The sequence below is a fragment of the Calonectris borealis genome, chromosome 13 (assembly GCF_964195595.1).
Source record: "Calonectris borealis chromosome 13, bCalBor7.hap1.2, whole genome shotgun sequence".
NCBI classification, from domain to species: domain Eukaryota; kingdom Metazoa; phylum Chordata; class Aves; order Procellariiformes; family Procellariidae; genus Calonectris; species Calonectris borealis.
Genome location: NC_134324.1, coordinates 20,274,251 through 20,296,586, shown reverse-complemented (window position 1 = coordinate 20,296,586; position 22,336 = coordinate 20,274,251). Strand labels below are relative to the sequence as shown.

Here is a 22,336-nt window from a genome sequence, read left to right as displayed (position 1 = left end):
CTTATGTTATAATAAATCTCTCTCCAAAAACCCCTGTATGCATACCAAATCCAATTCCAACTACACATCTTACTAAGTAAGAGTTTAAACCGGATTTGGCCAGCTAGGCCAGTTAGTAAGCTTCCTAAGTAATGTTCCAGGTAGTGGTGGGTTTTTTTAATATTAATTGCAGAAGTCAGATTTAAAAGCAGCCTGCATTCGAATAGCATGAAAATAATTGAGAATAACATTTGACTGAAACATTGCCTCATATATTCTAAATCTCCCAATCTGCCTATAAAAAGCTTAAAAAATACTATACAAATTAAAACTTGAATAAAAATATCCAATAAGTATTTATTCCCAGGACAAGCTTACTAGGTACCGATATAAGTGTGTGTTCTGGTGACTGCCTTCAAAGTTCAAATGCTACAGTTGCATCCATCACTGCATTTCAAAAATCAAACCTGTTCTGTGTATGCAAAGCAGATCTGTAACACTACTTATACAATCAACGGCAAATTAAAAAAAAAGAAAAGCACACCACACCAGTGTCACAGTTCAACAATGCTATATCAGTTACAGGCAAACTTCAGGTTTTCTTCTCAAACTTGTAGAAGAAATACAAATATATGAACCTTGCATATATGAACCAGCATGTAGCTTTAAGAACAGTAATTAAATAGAGGGATCCTTTCTTCACTGCATACAGAAATAACAATGTATTTACAGTATTTACAGTTTTCAAAAATTCTGGACTTCTTGCATTGTTTTGCAGGAATTCATATTCTTCAGGCTGAAAAATAGTTACACAATAGTTCAGAACACAAACAGCTTCTGAAGAGACAGGTTACTAATTCTAACTTACTGATGTAAAGACTAGAGTGCCTTAAAAGGAAAGAAAACCACCCATTTCACCTAAACATCCCATTATTTGTGGGATTATATCAAAAGATGTTTTAAGATGTTTTGCACAAGTTAGATATTGCTCATTTTCACAGATTTCCTGATTTAAGTCATAAAAACAAATGAGCTGCAGCCGTAACCGCTTTTGTGTTCAGGTTGCTGCTGTCATTGCAACATGTATTAAGATCAGTTACAAGCTCCCCTCGTGTTTTCAGTTACAAGCAAGTGTACTCGCACGTACATAGCTAAATTTTCTTTTTTTTTTACTCAGCTTAAAACAGAAATGTACCAGTTTGAAACAAATCTGCTGATGTTCAGATCTACTCTTAAGTTCCCAAGTTAATATGGACAGTCTTAACCTGTAGTCTTGAAAACTATTTCAAAGCAGCTGAAAGCTTTAAACTGCAAATTCAAAGCAAGACACACAAAATCCCCCAGAATCAATAATTAAAGGTAATATTTAAAAAGAACATGAAAACTACAGTAAAAATCTGCATGAGAAGAAGATGGTATTTGTGTCCAGAGCTGTTCTTCTAAGTTGAAAATAATCAAAGCACCTGTTCTGAATAACAGTACCGAAGAGAAAAATTGAAGGCTTCACAGTAATACACACTTTCAGTGCCAATTTTTTTACTACAATGTTTCCTGAAAAGACAGTAGGGATTCAAAACTTGCCGACTGAATATGGGAAAAATAGTCCAAACTTCATAGCAACAGAATTAACAGTTCAAGCAAACAGAAATTATGTAACTGACCTATTTCTTACACTGTAAGACCTCAAAAGAAAAATAATCAGTTTGAAGTCCTTCACATGCATGTGACGAGTTGTTGGAGCTCTGAATCATTCAGCATGCCCTATGTACGAATCAACGTAAATTAACTACAACCAAAGCCTGAGAAGCTTAAGCCAAAAGGAGACCTGATGAGATTATTTAGTCCTTTCACATCAGAGAAGGTAACATTAGCTTTCGAATTGATTATTTGAGAGATTACACACTCAGGAGCCATCTCTGCTGCTTTCACAAACAGTAGAAATCATTGTCAATCCTTGCTAGAGTAGGTAGCTTTGAGAATTCTATCTACATGCCACAAGTATCTTCTTCAAAAGAGGGAAGATGCTACTGTAAAAACAGATCTTTTCAAGTTGAAAAAATTACACATTTGGTTCAGAATTGTACATTAAGAGGATTTTCTGTCCAAATAGTGGAGTTTCAGCATTCAGCATTACATACAAGATGTCTGGAAGTGGCAGCATAGCTGCATGTAAGGCATTTTAGGAATGATTCCAACACAGCTCGCTGCCTTCAGCATTTTATTAGGTTCAACTAACACAAGCAACCTCTCACATTTTAAGATTGTTTAGTACTAAACCCATGGTCATCGGGATCAACCCTGAAACATCTGTAGACCTTCCATAATGACAGATGCAACACGAAGAGCGAGCATTTCCCATGCGTGGAGAACGGCTGTCTGACAGCTAACACGTCGAATGAGAGAGGTCACTTCCCGTAGCCAATCCTCGCTAACTGGCCCAGTCCTGAAAGCGGAAACAGTCACTGGCGATCTTCCACACTGTGTTGGTAGGTGTGGCTTGTGCTGTCAGCAAGAAGTTCTGGTTGAAGTAGCGCTGCTTGTCGCCATCAAATTTTACCGTCCCGCTTGTCACCACGAGGACTGTCGTCTGGCCTTGAGTAGCTTGCTCTTCACACGGACAAAAAGGGTAAAGAAAACAACTCAAAGGCGAACAGGTAAAGAAGTAGGAAACGTACATAGAAGTTTCATTCAATTCTGGTTATACTAGTTATAGACTAACAATTGGTTACACATTCATGAAAAGTACAGTTCTGTTGCATCATTTCTATACAGACAATGGTGTATTCGCTCGCCAACACTGCTTTTTAATGGCTTTTCTATTTTTATCTCGTTCATTTTAGAGCACTATAGCAAAACCTGAGTTTTTGCTTAGAATAAGCTCTCATTATTTGAGATATACATATATATTTACATTTGGCAAGTTGCATACAGGTTTTTTCCCCACTATTAGAGATTGTATCTTTTTCACAGCAGAGCAAAGCAAGCATGCTTGACCACAGGCTTTTTCCTTACCTATATATACAAAAGCATATATATCCATTAGAAGTAATTTATTAACTTCTCAATGAAGCCTTTCTTCAGCAGTTATTAATCAGAAATCTAAAGAACTTAACATCCATTCTAGATGTAAAGAAATCAAAGTACATACAGGTTAATGATTTGTTCCACATTATACTGAGGTCAGTATCATAGGCTACAGCAGAGGTCTCTTGACTCTTAAACATTGTCAAGGACAACACAACCTGAGAAGCCAGACTTTTTCAAAACATGAAAATACATCACATCTGAATATGATCTTAACAAAAAAGTCCTTAAAATATTTTCCCAGACATGAGAAAGAGTGTGGAGTTGCTCCATCTCTTGATTTGTGCTTTATTTATGCACAACTTGACATTTCAACCCTCAGTATTTTCTCTAAGCTTGTTCTAAAAGAAATATTAAGCACTATTATAATTGCAGTTCACTTTCAACAGTTATAAAAAGACTGAAAAATAAATAAGTAAATTGTAATACAACCTTACCATGAACGGGCTGGCAGTCCAACACATTAACCTGGAATTCACTGGATGGCAACATTTCAAAAAATTTATTCAGTTCTTCTTGCCCGGACACTGCATTACCATTCCAAACCAACGTTGCTTTGTCCAAATAAAGTCTTGTTAAAGCCTGAGTGATTATGAAAATACATATTTGGGGAAAATGTGTAAACACATACAATGGAAAACATACAAAACATTATTCTTTGAATCCTTATGTTGTGAATTATTGACTTCTCCTGTTACTTCAACAGGTAAAATGCCCTCCTGAAATATTAGCTCCTTTTAACAAGTAGTACTCCTGACCAAGAATTAAAGCTAACTGAAACATATTCTGCTTTATAAGTTGCATAGTGACACATAGGCCTCTAAATTTAAATACTCATTTAAATTTTCTTTATTTGTCACCAATCTTTAACAAAGCTATTAATAGAACTGAACTAGTTGCTAACAAAAGCATAGTGCCACCTTTCCAGAATAAGTTTATCGCTGATTTTTTTTTTTGGGGGGGGGTGGGTGCACGCAACACAGATTATGTCAGGAAACTATAATTTCAGGTTAAAAAAAAAAGTGAACAAGACGAGGAATAGTGGAAACTTAAAAAGGACAGTTATCTGCAGCAGACGACCAGAACTTCCCAAATGTTTCATAAGCTGTAACAGTCGGGTAACTGCCTAACTCTCCTTCACGCTGTTGATACATCTCTGCCTAACCTACTTATGCACCAAGTGACTATGAAGTAACATGCAACTGCTGCTATTTTCACATAATCTAAAAGTTATTAAATTACAGTTATTACACATTTAAAATTCCAAAGAACAGCCTCCACAGCTCTCTTTCGGTACAAATACCTGTTACATGATACCACATCAATGTGGTCCATGAAGACTTTCAGAGCCAGATAGAGCTGTTTTCCTCAGGCACTCCTAAAGACTCCCAGAAACAGAAGTAGTAACTGCTAATAAAAGAAGTCTGGAAAAAATTAAGCTAAATCCTGACCTCAGAGACAAATAAAGCAAGTTTTATCTGCCTGTATTGGCCAAATCCTGTAGCCGTAAAACACGGTTGGACACGCACTGAACTATTATCATGAAGATGTCTAAGGCGCTTTCTAAAAGGCTGCACAGTAACACAAAGAATCCTCTACAGGGCAGTCTAAGAGGAACAGAGGTCTCAACCTGGCCAACACAATACACGGCAACCAACTTTCAGGTGCTTTCAGGTGTAATGCTAGTTGGAAAAGCAAGCAAAAAATGCACAAGACAGTTCTAACGATTGTCAAAATATCTACATACCCTTCTTCTTTTATCCATTGTCTCGTAATAAATGTTGACAAATTCATCTGCAGCTCTGCAAGCTTGATCCACGTAGGTTTTGAAATCCTGGAGAGAAGAAATCATACCAAATTACTCCAGTTAGGCAAATTTTAGGCAACATAGTCATCTATGCAATTTCTCCAGCAAGTCATTTTAGTTGGTCTTTTTCATCCTCACTGAAAGATGATGTCAAATAATGTTGAAATTGATTCCAAACTCCTTTCCTACTTGCAGGAGGTACCTGCTTTTAGCAGGGTGACAATTTTAGGATTAATTTTGAATGCTGGTATATTTACTGTATTTAAATTGTACATATTTACATTGAAAAATGGGCTACAGCTGGCTGCAAATGGTGTGAACATGCAAGTATTCAGTGAAAATATTTGTTGCTGTCATGGCTGTTCTGAAATAAAGTTAGGGAACAAGATTTATTCAACCTATTTCTGAAAGTTAGCAAGAATCCCATCACATTGCCACCATAGGCTCATTTTTTAAAACACCTTTATATATACATATATAAAATGCAATAATATATATAATTGGAGACATGTAAAAATGAGAGAGAGAGAGAGAGAGAGAACATGCACACACGCTGGATGTATTCCAGTATCAATCACTCCAGTGCTATAGCCACAGATAAAAATCAAACACTTCTCCTCACATCTCATTATTTTCTTCACATCTCTCTACTTTTATTCATCCAAAGGTAACAGCCTTTGTTGTCATATCACTGCACTGTGATCTCACTTGGTTATTTGTTCAGTCTGTTTGGCCCTTTTTCTCTTACTGTGACATCCTGGAAAGTAGCAATTCTGAATATCCTGTCCATACATCCATAAAACTGCATTTGGTTCTGCTACGGTATTTTGTTTAAAATATTATTATTTATCATTGTTCTATTTCAGCATTACGTTATCCGTATTTGAACTCTATCAATAGTTCACAATTTAACTACTTACATTTTCTTGGCAGTCTTTAATGAATATACACCAGAACTACCATGAATTCCTCCAGTATTACCAAAAGAAACACTTATATTCAGAGAAACCTCCATACTGCAAAATACTGACCAGCCTATCAGATAATCCCTGCTTACTCCACAAAACCAAATACTCCCATGTTACTACATACTATTCTTTTGATCTCCCTCTGTAAGGACACGAGCCTGCTCTTCATCTTCCTATCCTCTCCAGCAATTTCTGAACCCACAGGCCAACACCAAACAAATACAACAAAGTAGTCTTAAAGATGCTGTATTCCAGCAAGTCCCAAGAGAAACTCTTTGGCAACTGGGAGACAAAGAGTATTAGACCTTCCACTACGGGAACAGGGATTATAACTCAGCCTGTTATTTAGAGTAAGTGGCTGTTACCTCTCAAGCAGCACACACTTGCACACATACACCTTCTAACCAGCAGCCAAACATATTGCCATTTAGCTGCCGAACAGACAGAATGGGTGTGAGGGAGAGTATTAGAGAAACACCAGGAGACTGGAAGGAGCTGTGAGGGTACCTGCAATATAAGTCAAATGGAAAGTAAGCTCTGTTAGTTTTGATACTCCAGACAAGTTCTTCATAACCATAGCCCAGAATACAGTTTTAAATTCTGAGAACAACTTAGGTTGGAAAAAAACTTCTGGAGGTCTTCTGGTCCAAATCCCTGCTCAAAGAAAAGTCAACTCCAAAGCCTGGTCTAACTTCAAAGTTAGATCTGACTGCTCAGGGTCCTATCTCCAGTCATGTTTTGAACATCTCTGAGAATGGAGATTTCACAGTTTCTTTGGGCTCCTGCTCCAATGTCTAACCACCTCACTCAGGAATCTTTCTTCCCAGTATTTGACAGGAAAGCCATAATTAAAACAAACAAACAAACAAACAAAAAACCCTGAAGTCTCTGACGACAATTCCAAAAAGTTAGCCAATCTACACGGCCTCTGCAGATGGTCTCTGTAAAACACGGTGGTTCACACACAAACCGCCGCCTGGCCTGAGGCCTCTCCACAAGGATGCTGCGGACGCTGGAAGTGAAGGCGGAACGGCCGCGGGGGAGGAACCCGCCGCAGACACGGGGAAACCAGCGCTGCCCCGGGAGCGGCCGGGGGCTGAGGGGGCGGGCGGAAGGCGCCAGGCACACGCCGCTGCGCCCAGGCGCTTCCCTTCCTCCCTCCCTGCTCCCACCCGCCACCGGAGCCGGGCGGGCACCTCCTGGCACCCCCGGCGGCCCTCCCCGCCGCCTCAGGCTCGTCCTCTGAGCCTGCAGCAGCCCGCGGCCGCGGCGGAGAACCCGCGCTTCCCTCCACGCCGCGTCTCCCCGCAGGCGGCTCCGCGCCCCGCACCCTCAGAGCCGCGGCCCCAACCGAAGCTCTCACCGGCCGGCCCACCCCGCCGCGTTCGCGGGGCGCGGACTCACCACGGAGGCGGCCATGGGGAGGCGAGGCGGGGCAGGCGGCGGGAGAGCACCGGATGTGCGCCGCGCTCGGGTCCGCCGCTTCCGGCCGCGCAGCGTCGCCCCGCGAAAAGCCTTCCGCCGCGCCGCGCCGCCCGCTGCCGGGAGAGAAGGGGCCGCAGCTAAGGTGTTCAATCCAGGTTTCATCCAGCAAACCCGGGCTTCCTATCTGAGAACGAGCCGTGCTTGGGCGAGGAGAGAGAAACCCAAGCTGGCGTCTGATACCGTTTTGAGGCGCGGTGGCGGGGGCAGGGCTCGCACCCCGCTGGTTGGAAACGGTCTGCGGAGCGGGGGCGGGAATGGCGGTTCTTCCTCCTGCGTCTGAAACCCCGCGGTGCGGTCCGGCAGCAGCTGGGGCTGAGAACAGCCTGGAGCGCGACAGGGCTTAAATGGCCCTTTTGTGGCACGGGGTTATAACTAATGTGGTGATTTTCTTCCTGCTTTCTGTGACAGTAATACTAGCGCGGTGAAGCTGCGTTGACCTTGTCCGGGGAGAAGTACAAGGACATCAGATGGCCTCTCTGCAGTGCCTTCCAGCTATGTGAAATAGTTCATATTTTTATGAATAAAAAACCGTGAGTTTGGGTATTTCAATATCTGCCAGAGTTGTGAAAATGTTCAAGAAGTCTTACGTGCTTTGCTAGAAGTGGTTAATGGTGTTTAAGTGATCTATATGTTAATTTGTGAATGCAAACAAGGATAAAGATGCCTTACGTACCCCGGCCAATAACCGGAGTGGAAAGTCACGCACGTCAGTTCCTCACTTGGCAGCACGAGCACAACTTGCTGTCGCAGAGAACACGGTCGTGGGTGCCGTACACCGTGTCTGGAAGACCGCGGATGTAAAAAGGTGCATGAGCACTGTGCCCCTGATTTTATGTACATTTTAGATCTCTCTGTGCTTTTCCTACAGGCACCTTTTCTCCCCATGGTTGCCGTCGCTGGCGGCAGAGACGTCCCGAGGTCCCCGGCTGCCGTGCCGGCAGGGCAGGATGCAGCCAGGCCCATGCTCCCACCGCGGGGAGGGAGCCGGGCAAGTGCATGAAGGAAACTTGCGCCGTTTTCCTGGAACGAGCTGAGTCGTCAGGCTGGCTAGTTAAATCATCATCACGCAGTGGATAACAGGAAAAGACCTGACGAGACTCAGGAGGTCTGCGATTAATTACTAAAGATGATGTGGAGCTGACTGGGAAGAAATCACATACTGAAGGTGATAAACACTCTGGGAATGGAAAGGTGCATCTGTGACGGGGATCTCCGTCTGGGAGAGGATTGAGTTTGGGTCAGGGCATCTGAGGCTGTGCCCTTTGGTATATTGGATCACATCCAGCGGTGTCAGCTGTATCCTGATTTGTCATTGCTGTGTAGGAGTTGTATCACTATGAAACAGCATATCCTGCTGAATTAACAACTGCTCAGTGAAGATTGCTTAATGCAAAAGTTCAAACGTCCTCCCCTTTGAAATCTCAAGTGTCACTGCATCACCATATTATCTATTGCCTCAAATTAATAAAAGTACTTCATAAAACCTCCCTCATATAAGGAAGAGCGATCATCAATTTCCAAATAAAAAAGCAAGGCACTGAAATTACATATCTCTAATTATATATCTTTATATATATATAAAATATATATTTTATATATATAATATTTATAATTATATATACGTTTTTTATATATATATTTTTCAAGGTCACAAAGGGAGACAACTGCAGAGCTGGAAACTACAATTCTAATCTTTTACCTTCATCATATAAACATCTTTACTCCATTCTGAGACATATCAGTATAAAATTAAAGAACCACTCCCATCTGAGATGTCCATTACCTATTTCATGTTATTTTCATCATACTGATGACAACGTGTTTGAAAAGGTAGTGTCATGTTCCTTTTTTGTAAATCAGATTTGTAGGAAATGACCACTGTAAATCCTAGTGGACCGAAGGAATTATATTTGTGTTATCACAGAGACTGTGAACAACCTGGACAAAACAATAGAAACAAGATAAGCATAATGAGGTAAAAGCATTACCTCTTCATTTACTCACGTGCATTTGTGAAACCTGGAAGAGTAACAGCCTTAGCACAAGCTGGCAGATTGGGCAAAGTTCTTTATATCTTTCAAACACATTAAAATAGGGATTTGAGAAAAAAGTTTTTGAACTCTCATTTATCAATGGCTGCTCCAACAAAAGAAGTAATGTATAGAGAATAAATTGAAAAATAGTAGAAACTGAAGTAACTAATTAGTTCACAAGCCTTCTTTCTGTCAGGTCAGGATTCTTCTCTACAGATTAAACTTCTTTCATTCAGAAATACTTGACACAGGGGGATCATTATAGTTTCTTTGGCAACAGGCAATCAGAAGAATGCTTCTCCAGCAGGATTCAGGGCAGACTCTCCACTGGAAATTAGGAAGGTAGATTATATGAAGATTCTCTATGCCTATTGCCTGCCTGCCTTGGCACCAGTCATTATTCAGTGAAGTAACGTGTTAAAAGGAAGGTGAATTGAAAACATGGTGAGAAATTCATTCTCAGCTACTTCTGAAGATGACGCAAAATTTTGGATATCATTTTCGAGTAATAACTTCTTGTTGCAATCAGCTAATTGGGGAAAACAACAAGAAGAAAAAGTCTTCCTTAATACCAAGCAGTATGCAAGACCTAGTTCAAAATATTACTGTAAAAGAGGCACTCAGTGGCTCACAACAGTGGCCAAAATGTATGCAGGTCTAAACTTCTCGGAAAAACAGAGATTAAAAAAAGAGGAAAACACCACCCCAGTGTTTAATTAAGAAAATAAGAGCAGCCAGAAATGTAAAATATTTGCAGGTGGTGTGGAAACTGCTTAAAGACATTAGAAATATGGGTTACTTGGAAAAAATGCATACCAGTTAGCAGACATGCTTTACAAAAGACCAAAAAAGTCCAGAATGCTTAATAACAGGCCAGTGTAGAGAATTAGAAGTACAGAGGCATCCTCCAAAAAATGAAGTTTTTTCCAAATGGAGAAAAAAAAACCTATAAAGTTTGGCTAGTAAGATTTAAAAAGGAAGTAAGGCAAATCAAAAACAGTTCTGAGAAACATTTTACTAAGGCAGAAACGCTATGAATGAAATCCTTTTTCAAACACATCAAAAGCAAGAAATCTTGCCAGAAAATCTGTAAGGCCAACAAGTGATCAATGTGCACCAAAAGAAGACAAGGCTGTAGTAGAAAGCTAAACAAACTCTTCAGGTCTTTGATCACCATGAAGGAGTTTATAAAGTATCTTATCTTAGAGCCTTTCTTAAAAGGGAATGAAATGGAGGATCTGTCATGAAGTGGAATGTCAGTACAGAAGGTGTTAGAATAAATCCGTAAAACAAATAATGACAAGTTATATGCCAGGTTATGTGCTCCTAAAGGACATACTAACCGTCGTATGTAATCTGTAATTTACAATAGTATCTATCCTCAAGGAATGGAAGGTGGCAAATTTGAGGCTGACTTTCTGAAAAAGCTCCAAGATGGACCTGTAAATCTGATATGTGTCCTACGCAAATTGGTAGAAATTATACTAAAGAACAGAATTGGTAGGTTCTTGGATAAACACGACACATTAGGGTAGACTCAACGTAGTTCTTTAAGGAGAAGCTATTCTTCACAAATTTATTAGTTCTTGAAAAGAGACAAGAATCATGGAGGTAAAGAGCCTTGCTAGTGAACAATTCTTTTTCTACTAAGTGATTTTCTTAAAATTTCAGATTTTGCTAATCCATGATTCTAGAATTTTCATACTTGGAAGCAGTTAAGTAGTTTTTATATGAAACAGTTTATTTACATGTACAAGTACCATTCCAAATGACATTAGTGGAATAATGAGACACTCTGCTTACCTTTTCTCACTTCTTTACCCAACCCAGCTACTAGGAATCTTTGTAGCATTTTTCTGGCATTTTTGCTGACTGAGCAAAATTAGTCTTCCAGAACACTAACCTAAATCTGACTCCCTGAAAATACATTTTCTTTACTTAGAAAGTATCATTTGCGGAGGAAACAAAGGAGTCCATCTGAAACATATCAAAGATTTTCTGCGAGACTCCTCCTTCAGTTGCTTTCCCTTGAGCAAGCCTTTAATTTGGGTGTTAAAGTCTTAAGAGTAGTATGAGCAGACAGAATTTCCACTTTGTGTTGAACAAATTATAGCTATACTGTATATTGTCCAAATATTCCCTAAATTCGCATTTGGGTTTAGTTCAAGTAACAACCAAGGGCAACTCATAATTTCTCTTCAAAAGCCCAGATATTCCTAACAGTTTCTCAGCCTTTATCTCCAATACCTCAAGCCAACTTACCCATGCTCCCCGGCCCTTTATATTCCAGTAGGAACCTGTAAGAGAGAAATACCAGAATGACTCAGCAGCAATGACACTGAACTCCCATGCAGAGTTCATGCAGTTTACATCAAGATGGCTCATCAAAATGCCTTTACTTCTGAAGATGGTTCCTAGAATATGCAGCTCCACTACACCCACTTACCATATGGAAGGGAAATTTTGAGTTAGTTTAGATCTTACAGAACAAATCAGAGGCAAAAAGTGTAACTTTGTTCAAATGGCTGGGATCAGCTATTACATGTGTGAGATGAACTTAGGTATATGAGGTATTTTGATTCTATAATCAATAATGCTAACCTTTAAAATTACTAGTTGCTGGAAATCTTCCCAAATAGCCGAATCTAAGAACAATGAATTAAAATTGTAATCACAATTAAATGGCAAATAGGACGATGTATCTCCGTATCTGTATGGAGATAGGAAGTAATTCTTAGAAGTGACTGCTTTATAACTTCAGTCAAATTTACTCAAAATATCATAACTAATGATAAGTAAAAATGTATTAAGTTTTCAGAAATGCATTCAGCTGTCTGGGTTAGGCCAGATTTTCTTTTGTTTTCATCAGCTGATCAATTAAAATCAATTAAAATTGATAGCAAAGCACTGTATAATTTCAGAATCACTGACAAAATGCATAGACTTTTATTGTGAATTATTTTGATACTGGGCAAATAATGACCACTGAATGAAAGCAGAATTCAGTCTCCAGCAAGATGAACAGACTTCACATTTTTCCCATAGAATCCTCACATTACAATTATGTACACTTGCATTAGTATCCATGCAAAAATGAAGCCACCTGCATATTGCTAGGCCACTTTTCAAACTAACTTTGTACTTTGTCACAGAAAACTGATATTTGTGTAATGACTTCAGTAACAGACTAAAATGAGGTCTATAGGTCCTAACTACCCTCGACAAAATGAATAGTCCTTAGTTTTGCAGATAATCTTACTGGACTTAGATTAATGCGTTTGTAATTTTCAAGGGTTTATAATTTATTCCCCTTTAAGGTTACATAATTAACACTGACAGATCTCAAATAGAATATCTGCTATTAAAAGAACCCAACAAACTACTATGCTTTTTAATTTATTGATTCAGAATATATGTAACATTATTGAAATTGTAACACGCTTGAACTCTGCAAGTTCAAAATCTCACTGCAGTGTTGTACACAACACTGAAGAGCAAGTCCAGGAGGCAGCAGAAGGCAAGGTTCTTGCAGATTTCAGTAGCCACTCTACGGAATAGAGACCAAAGAAATGATCCATGGCCTATGTCAGTGATTAAAATTAAACTGGGAGGTTCACTCTCTTGTTATGAGGTTTATCAGCCTTCACTGATTGCACACCACATACAGCATCCTTGTTAACAATGTCCAATTAATAGTTCAAAGATTTAGCAGGTATAGTGATGTTTACCAGAAGAATTCACTCAAGGTCAGCGATTTACACAACACTTCAGCTTTCAAGCTGGTAAAGCAGTATCTTTAAAGGCTCTCATGCAGTCATATAGGTCATACATGCTGTTCTCTAATACCATTAATCTTTTTGAATGGTGAATGGTTCTTGTGAAACACAGTGTTCTCAACTTTCATTAAAGTTACCAAAATGTGTAGTAATGTTACCCAGATGTATACAAGTTTAAGGAACTGTCTCCTAAAACAAGGTGAGCAACTGACACTAGCCAAACCCAGTTCTGATTAATGTGATGCCTATGAAGCTGCATCATGACTCAGTGTTTGAGAGTTTTGCCTGAGCAAGGGCTGAATGAGAACTCAAAGATTTGATCTGTTGATTTTAATGGGAACTGGGAGTAGGTCTCCTCAGGTGCTCAGCACGTCACGCTTTGACCTATATGCTGGATACAAAAATACTGCTACAGTATGGAGTTTGGATTTATTAAACTACAGTTGACTTAAGAAGGCCTGGTTTGGCCAGTTCATTCTCAACATAAAAGGCATATTACTCTGGATAGACCCAGGCAGAACCTGGGTTTGTTACAATCCCGTGGGGACTCTGGACTATGCACCACTCCACCTCAAATTCCTGTCATACCAGAACTGGAGGAATGTAATGACTCTTATCCTGATAAATACCCCTCTTGTTTTTAAAAGAAAAACAGAACTTTCTATATATTGAAGTGATAACTGTTTCACTGACCCACTGGGATATGGTGAGATCAAGTACCAATAACTGTTCTATTTTAATCCATGTCAAAGCACTCCCAAGTAGGGATAAATTTTTAGAGCAGGTCAGTTCGAAGTGTCGCCACAGTTGCTAGTTAAAGAAATTTTTAAATCCTATCCATTTCATTAGGTAATGAAACAGTATGTGAGCTCTTATGAAAATCTGTCCATATGTTAAGTAAAATCCAGGTAAACATATTTGTATTACAGTGGACTCCATGATAGTTAAATGTAGCAAGCTGATAGCCAAAGTGTGTATATGTGCACACAAACATACTTATATACTAGAGGGAGGGAGCCTATAGTCTCACCTTTAAGACTTGTAAGGTAGTTCTGTTTGCACTTGTCCTTTTACCTCAAAATTTTAGACTGAAATTTTTATCATGGCTTCAGCAGTATATTGTATCACTTAGCAGTGTGGTATCAGCTCCCAGCTGTGTCCTGTGTAAACAAAACAAAAACGTTTCAAGTAGCTATTATCGAGATATCTGAAGTATGAAATACCTGTACAATGCCTTGCATCATACACATCAGCTGAGAAGGATTTTACAAGCATCACTTGCAGCACATGACCATGGTTTTCTTTAACTTGTGTGCAGCTGAACCAGCACACTCCATAATTGTTTCTCATCGGCGCTGCAAGCATTGTAGCTGCAATAGTTTGGCTGCCCCTTTTTCCTGTCTCCATCTAATACTGCCCAGTTTTCACTAAAGCCTGGAAAGAAGAATGTCTCCTTTGCACCCAGTTTTCCCTTTACATAACTTGCATTTACATGGCCAGATTGCATTTTGAGGAAAAATTCAGTATCTAAAATAGTGGGAAGCATCTCCAGTTTTGGAGCACTAGTAAAATGAGCCCAATTCTAGACCTCATCCTAGGAGACATTTATCAGGCTCGGAGACAGAACAAGATGACTTTAATTTCAAATGGCAGTAGCACTTTGCTTCCCAACTTAGGGAAAACTAGAAGGAAAAATGTGAGCTACAACACAACTTCTAAACCTGTTCTAAATTGCACTAGGGGTCCATCAGAATCTGAAAAAAAGGTACTGTGAGACTTATGGCCATTGCTGTCCCCTCCTTCTGACCAGGTCAGAGGATCAGATATTTATGGGTAACAGAAGCTGGAAAATTAGTTCCTTTTCCACTGATAATTTCAAAAAAAGCAGCATTTTTAAAAGTCAGAAACCCAAACAAGAAACAAGGAAGTTTTTGTTTGTGAACAAATTTTCATGTGTTTTTGATCAAAAGCAATTTTTCTTCCCAATTTTCAGGTGTCTATTTTTTTCCCCAATACCTTTTCCCCTTCAGAAAAGAAAGAGACATCTTTTGAGAATAGTCTAATTTAGCTTAAAATCAATTTTCATTAAAAATAAATCTTTATGAATAATGTTTGGATCAGCTATAGATGGAGCACTAACCACTCCACATTACAGATCTAATAGAACTACTGAGCAAAGTTCACTCAGATGAGAAGGGCCTGCAGGGCTAGAATTATGGTTTATATACTGTCTGAAACTGTTAGTTCAGGTCAGCTTGTAGCATATTCTGAGCTCAATTTACATTTGACTCAGACTTGAATGCTGGGCATCAGTAGGGAGGCCACAACAATTAACTGGTTAGTGGGATGACTTAACAACAATCAAATGCTAACTAATATTTCTCCAGGCCAAACGTACCTGTGACCATTTAAGAAATCATTTTCCAGTGAAGAACCATTTACTTCCAGCTGGAAATGGAGTTTTGTCACTTGCTTTTTTTTACAAATGGAAGAGTTACGAAAATCCTGTATCATTATTAATGGAGTACATGCCTTCAGATTTGTGTGAAAATGTTTTACTTTTATTCCCTGAATACTGTAAAATATTTAGCATTGTCTGAGCATCTGAACCGTGGTTCTATGGTCAGTTGAGCTGGCACAACAGCTCTGCAGCAGCAAAAGCAGCATACCTTTCTTTCAGACTTTCCCTGCTCTCTGTTATCTACTCCCTCTGTTTTGACTATCAAGTTCATCTCTCACAGAGCTAATTTAATTAACTAAAACTGTGGAAGATGCCACCTTTTCTTACCCTCTATATACTTGGCAAGCTGAAGTGGATCAAAGAGCGGTCTTGCAAGTGATAGTTGGCAAATAAAGGTAAGTAGCTGGAGTATATGGCTGGGATGAGAAGGGGAGGGAGGGAAGATAGCTGAGAAGAGCACCAACGCGCTGCAACGCCAACTCATGCCATGCTGTGAAGTGATACCTTGTGGCTGCCACTTGAATTTGACCTACATGCAACCCACTGCCAAAAAACTGTGGCCCCATTTGTTCTCCTGTGCTATCCTCAGTTGTGCATTCCCATCACTTCCTTTCTGCCTGCAGTTGTGTAGATACTTGCTGAGACTGAACACAGAACTGATCTGGCTCAAAATCATGCTGTTGGGTTGATTTTCAGTTCATTTCCTTCATCTATACTGGCACAAGGAAGGTGATGGAAGCATACACTTAGGGCAGGACTGCCCCTTCTGGCAGCAGCAGGGACTTAGGTCAGCTCACAGCAGCTGTGGAAGCACACCCAGCAAGTCAAGAAGTGAATAAATAAATAAAACTGACTGCCAAGGTTTACAGTCAAGCTGGGAAAACTGTGAACATCAAGCAGGCAGTAGAAACGGTTGCTGTACTGCTGTATTGCAGTATTGTGCTGTTTTTTTAAACACTCTTCCAGTTTGTATAATGGGAGCTCTTCTAGTTAGACAGGTGAGGGCATTTTCAATACTTACGTATGTATAAAATCTATTTTGACAGTGTATCTGACTGCCTTGGGTATAAATTTATCAAATATAAATTTATCAAATTTATACCCAAGAAACCATATACTTTTAATGGGATAGCCTCAATATAGTGAAAGTACACGCATTAACTCACTGTAGACCATGATGCTTGTTGGCACATCTGCTAAAAAACTCCCTTCCGTCATTAGACAATAACCCACACTGAGAGCATATATAAACTCACTGAAGTCTAGGGTGGTCTCTCCTAAATGTTGAACACACTGACCTGATAATTTTAATCTCACATCAGACTAATTATTTAGGAATTATTTAGTAAAGGCAATGAAGTTGGAATATGGTAAATTTCTTTATGTGAGGAAAGAATCAAGCTCACTGTTTTCACTTTGGGAATGTGGATAGCAAAGAGTACTGATGAGAGGTAACTCTAAAGTACATTAATTAGGTTCTCACCGCAAGTATAAACAACTAAATTGTTTCAGGGATATAAAATGGAATCTGTTTTATCCTTCCTCATTACATAGATTATGACACATTGATTGGAAAACAGTCAAATTTCATTGGCAAAGTCAATCATCTATTTTTATCTATTGAGTTACTTGTTAAATTATACAGGAAAAAATGTTGTATTGGACTTTGCAACCTGCTTCTCTTATCCTAATAGCTTGCTAACTTACATTACATAAGCTTAATCTATATATCTTTTGCTCATAGCTTAATGAAATCAACAAACTAAATCAGTGGAGCATATAAATTATATACAAAGGTCTTTAGTCTCTAGAGAAGGAACGGAAATCTTCACTGAAACAGATTCATCCTCATCTAGTAGTCTATTTTTATGGTCCTTTGCATAGGTAGAGTAAAGCAAAGCCAAAGCCCAAAGAGAAATGGGCTGTATGAATGCCTGGAACCACCTAACTAACTGCAACAGAATAATGACAACTGAAAGAAAGAATCCACTAAGGGACGTACAACACAAGGTAAGCATTATCACCCCAAAACATTGACTCATATACCTTTTGCTTCACAAATATTTGAAGAAAGATAGTTGGAAGGCAACCTGATGTCAGTGGAACACTTAGATAAGAGACATAAAAACACAGACCACAGAAAGGAGAAACAGAAATCACTTATCACCTCTTTTTCTGATTATATTTTCAATGTTTCAATAATATTGATTGGAACTGACAGATACATAGATCAGCAGATGGTGGGAGACTGTTATTATTTTGCAGCAATGATCCATTATTTCACAGTTTGTCATCAACATTTTACAGTGTACTTTTTAGAAAAAGAGTTATTTAAAAAAAAAGCTTTATCACATTATTATCTCTTCCAGAATGTTTTACAAATAAATGTAAAACTAGTAGGAATATTCAGTGGGATCCAATTGACAAAATGTTCCTTCTTTTCCCTTTCAATATTTGAGAAGGTGAAGTGTTAGAAATATGTTGTCTCATTTTAATGAAGCAACGCTTGTTATTTGGTAAATAAGCATACTGTCTGCTAAGTGTTGACTGAAACCCCGACTAGGTTTTGAATTTGTACTAAAACCTGGAACCAAAAGAAACTCTTTTGACCTGAGTACCACATACATGTACAATACAAAACACCACTGTAAATATAGGGGGGTTTGCATGACACTTAGTACTCTATGCTAACTTAAACTGCAAGGACAATGGTACCGAGTGTTCCCCGAAATACCAGTAGTCAAACAGTCAACTGTTAAAAAAATGGCAAAACTCCCACTGATGGAAGCCAGATCTGGCCTTTGTTTTGTTTTGGGTTTGGGTTTTTTTTTCTAAATAGGGAATAAACAAAGTTTCTTCAAAATGTAACTTTAATCACTACCTCAGTTATACAGCCTCATTGCTCAAGCTCCAGTTTTAGCAGATATCTTGGCTAAATGTCAAACAATTCCATCAGCTCTTTGAAGGCAAATATTAGACAGAGACCGCATCTGAAATAATTTCCCCAAGCACCATTCAATTAACCTACTTGGCTAAAGGGTGATGCAAAAATCAATATTTTGTAACAGATGCTTGTGTTTCAGATGAAACTAATCAATAGGCATCAGAGCAATTTCAAATTAAAGACAAATACAGACGAAGTTAAAATATCAAGCAGTTTAGGTACCAAATGTATTGCAACTTAAAATAGCTCTATTATTTTGGGCAGGATATTCCCCCAGTTACATTTTCAACATATCATTGCTTTTATTAAATTATTTATCACTTTTCTAAAATAAAAATAATTACTGTCATTTTGGGAGAACTCACAAAACAGGTGCGAGTTTCCCCTGTTGGTCCTAAAACAGCTGTTAACTGGAACCGTGTGTTGAGTTTCCTCTGAGTGTATCAATTTGAATAGACCTGAATATTTGGAATTTTTCTGTTTGTTTTTCACAAGCAGTTTTTCTCCCCCTATTCCTTCTAGCCTTGTACATGCATAATGATATGGAAACAACAGGAGACCCAGCTCGGAGCCCAAAGGATAAATTTTAGCATCAGAACATGTGCTACTTTGTACCTACAAATGACTCAAGGAGACATTAAAAATGTCGGTGAAACAAATACAAGCAAATATGCTTGAACAATAAGTAAAGTTGCTTATTCACAAACCTTTTATCAGGAAGGATTGTCAGTAATGAAGAGGAACTGTACAAAATGAGCTGATTCTCATTTGTGTTTTCCTTTATACTATAAATATACCCTTCAATCAAATTTACTAAAGACATAGAACATGCAGAAGCACTTCCAGTGAATTGTCTTGGTTCCATAAAACCATTGTCACACTTCTGGCCAGTGGCCTAGTTCTCTTTGGTTGCAATAACAATTTGCTCCCTGGCAATGAAGTGCATTAATAACTTACTTTCTAAACTTAGTGGGGACAAGACAAACATTTCTCCAAATAGATAATCCGAATATGTTACATATGGGTTTCTTTGCATGCGAATTCTTTACCTTGGCAGGGCACTGTGAAGGCACCCTCACTCTATGCTTCTTTTGAAGTTGTCAGTGTGGAGGTGGGATAGCCATGGAGATTCTGGAACTGTCAGATGTCAGTGTCGCACAAAGGCTGCCACTCATCTGTGCTCCCCAGTGACAAAAGAGTAAGTCTGCCATCTTTGCTAGTGAAGACTTGCATGGAGGATACCATCTACTCTTCTTTTTCCCGAATATTCTCAGCCCTCAGCCAGACAAAAAGCAAAATGTAAGATCTGATTGTAGTGCCCCCCTCCCTCCACTCATTTGAAGGAATATCCATTAAAAAAAGCTATGCTTGGTCCCAAAGATGAGAAGAAGGGCTCAAGAGCAAGCCCAGACACAAGTTTCCTTTTTACCTCTACTCTTTTACAGGTTCTATTTATTTATGGAGACCCAAAGCTTGGTCAGTATATAACCTCTTATATAACGGCCTAATCTATTTTCCTATTGACAAGCTATAACATTTGGAATAGATCTCTTATAACAGAAAGCACGTGAATCTTCCCGCAACATTTTTATTGCATTTACAAAATACTCAGTAGGATGAATTCTCGTTCCTGCTACAGTTATTAATAACAAACTCTGCACTGCTGCAGTGTTAAGTACTGATTCACCAAAGAACACTAAATCTGATTATTAACTCCCATGATTGTACTAGTCTGCCAATGAGGAATATATTTAAAAAACATAGTAATAAGTATGGGGGGAACACAAGCTGTGAGTGATTTATAAGAACCTTTATGATTTTATCACCAAACAGACAAGAAAGGTAAATATTCAGAAAAAACAAGCCCTTAGACTTTTATAAATTGTTTTTCTGCATTCCTTCAGTGTTCATATCAAAGTGAGGAAAGAGATTATCATCTTTGAAAATACTATTTCTCCATTTTGTTGTTCTCTTGAGAAGAGGTTTAAGGATATGAAAATTCTCTTCAGAAAGAAGACGACCAAACCAACTGAGTCAGAAACATGAGGGATTTCCTAGATGACCTTTGGATTTATATTTCAAGATTATTTTGCAGGGATACTGAGAGATATTCTTTCCTTCTAGGCACTAAAACAGATCAGATAATAGGACGACTCAGGGTACCGGTAATAGGCTGTAGAACCTTACACATTTAAACCTCCAGTCAAATCCATCCAACTTATTCAGGGACCTAGGTGGCATTTATTATTGATCCTAGTTCAGTTCTCAGAAAGTAGACAATTTCCTCCATAAGGGTTCAGCCATTGTTGCACCTGGCACAGTGTTCCAATTAGGAAAATGAAGATACAGATAAGCTATCTATAGGTAAAATGCTCTCTCTGTTCCTGAACAACTTAAGAATATCTAAAAGACAAAGTACAGGAAAAGCAAGCATCTCCTGTAATCATGTTTTTAAAAATCAAGGTGAATATGCTTATAGAATTATAATAGGCTGTGTCCCCAAATTCTTATCTATTAATAATAACTGTAAATCCTCTCCCTATTATTTAAATTTCAACACATTAATACACCATTGTGCAAAAAATGGTTCCTTAAGGATTGAGAGCAGAGCATCCAAGAAACTGGCAGAAGTGCCATCAAAACAGCCAAGAATAAACCAACATGCCAATGCTCTGTTGATTTATTCCAGAGCGATGCACCTGGACCCGCCAGCTGTCGTACATATTCCATCTGGAGCAACAGCTGTTTGCTCAATAGTTGTCATATTGTCTGACACAAACAATTGCTTGTTAAATTTGTCATCAGTGATTCTCTATAGGGTTTGAAATACTGGAAAATGTTACGTTTTGTTCCTGTCCTTAGGTTTTGAGCATTTTTTCTTACATAATGTGCAGGGTTCCCGAATGACATTTTGTGCAGCTGTGCAACTCTAGTCAAAATTACAGGTCCTGTAGCATCTCCAAAAAGGTCAAGTTCAGGGTGGTTCACTGTGAGCTAAGGACACCTAAGTAAGGGGAGGTGGAAAGTAATGTTTAGCAGATCAAATTATGTGGCAGAGAAGATGAAAGGATCTGGTCAGATCGCCAGGCTAAGAACACCAGACTAAGAAATACGTTTTATACAAACTGTGGGGGAGAAGGGAGAGGGAAATTCCAGATCATGGAAAGTATGGAAGATATTACAACGGTCAGGGCTGGGGAGTGACCTTAGAGAGTCATAGCTGTGGAGAAAGAACAAATATGTTTATTAGAAATGTTATTAGGGGATGTTTTGCATGAAGCAGTGGAATTTGAATACTAGATGAATGAAGCGGCACGTTATTACAGGGTTGAGCAACAGGGAGGACTCTGGTGTTACTTCCTGCAAAGAAGATCTTCAACAGGAAATGAAGCAACATTATGTGATAGGACAATGCTTAGAAATGGAGAGGTAGACCTGAAAAACTTCTGAGCATGGACAAACTTTGAAGATGAGAGTTGATAAAATCACCATACAAATGTGTGTAACAAGAAAATGTGGAAATTGAAGACAGTCATGTAGTAGAGAACTGAGATAACAGATGTGTACCCGTCAAAATAGATATTTTATGAACTGTAAGAGATAAGCACCAGGAGTGAAGGTAATGAAAAAAGTAGATCAAGATGCATCCTGAAAAAATTGCTTTTAAAGTATATTCCAATGGGAAATAATAGAATCAGTAAAGCACATAATGGATGGGAAATCTAGTTAGCAGAGATAGTACCTGCCAGACAATTATCCACCTAATTACTTCTTTGTAAGTACTGCTTGTGGCACAGGA

The 22,336-nt window shown here is 38.8% G+C and overlaps 1 protein-coding gene and 1 long non-coding RNA gene across 5 annotated transcripts in view; both read right to left on the bottom strand.

Moving 5' to 3' along the window:
• Nucleotides 1–1,135: 1,135 nt before the first annotated feature.
• Nucleotides 1,136–7,983, bottom strand: NXT2 (nuclear transport factor 2 like export factor 2). Of its 3 annotated transcripts, XM_075162429.1 has the most exons (5): nucleotides 6,200–6,283; nucleotides 5,963–6,033; nucleotides 4,811–4,897; nucleotides 3,501–3,645; nucleotides 1,136–2,586 (listed from the first exon to the last, which is right to left on the bottom strand). In XM_075162429.1, the coding sequence occupies exons 2-5, from the start codon at nucleotides 6,005–6,007 to the stop codon at nucleotides 2,408–2,410; spliced, it is 456 nt and encodes a 151-aa protein (XP_075018530.1). In that variant the 5' UTR covers nucleotides 6,008–6,033; nucleotides 6,200–6,283; the 3' UTR covers nucleotides 1,136–2,407. The 3 variants fall into 3 exon arrangements, with proteins under 3 accessions (XP_075018530.1, XP_075018529.1, XP_075018531.1); XM_075162428.1 differs by lacking the exons at nucleotides 5,963–6,033; nucleotides 6,200–6,283 and adding an exon at nucleotides 7,243–7,983; XM_075162430.1 differs by lacking the exons at nucleotides 5,963–6,033; nucleotides 6,200–6,283 and adding an exon at nucleotides 6,346–6,939.
• Nucleotides 7,984–11,076: 3,093 nt separating this feature from the next.
• LOC142087800 (uncharacterized) overlaps nucleotides 11,077–22,336 on the bottom strand; it is a 55,923-nt gene continuing 44,663 nt past the window's right edge. For both annotated transcript variants that reach the window (XR_012675611.1, XR_012675612.1), the window contains exons 2-3: nucleotides 14,163–14,292; nucleotides 11,077–11,653 (exon numbers count right to left, since the gene is read on the bottom strand). This is a non-coding gene — a long non-coding RNA (uncharacterized LOC142087800). The remainder of the gene's footprint in view (nucleotides 11,654–14,162; nucleotides 14,293–22,336) is intronic.

Coding starts and splice junctions, on each gene's coding strand:
- NXT2 (XM_075162428.1), bottom strand. CDS start 7,425: ATGAAACCTGGATTGAACACCTTAGCTGCGGCCCCTTCTCTCCCGGCA. Junction 4,898..7,242: donor TCCCCATGGCCGCCTCCGTG/GTGAGTCCGCGC, acceptor TCTTCTCTCCAG/GATTTCAAAACCTACGTGGA. Junction 2,587..3,500: donor GGACTGCCAGCCCGTTCATG/GTAAGGTTGTAT, acceptor GTCCGTGTGAAG/AGCAAGCTACTCAAGGCCAG.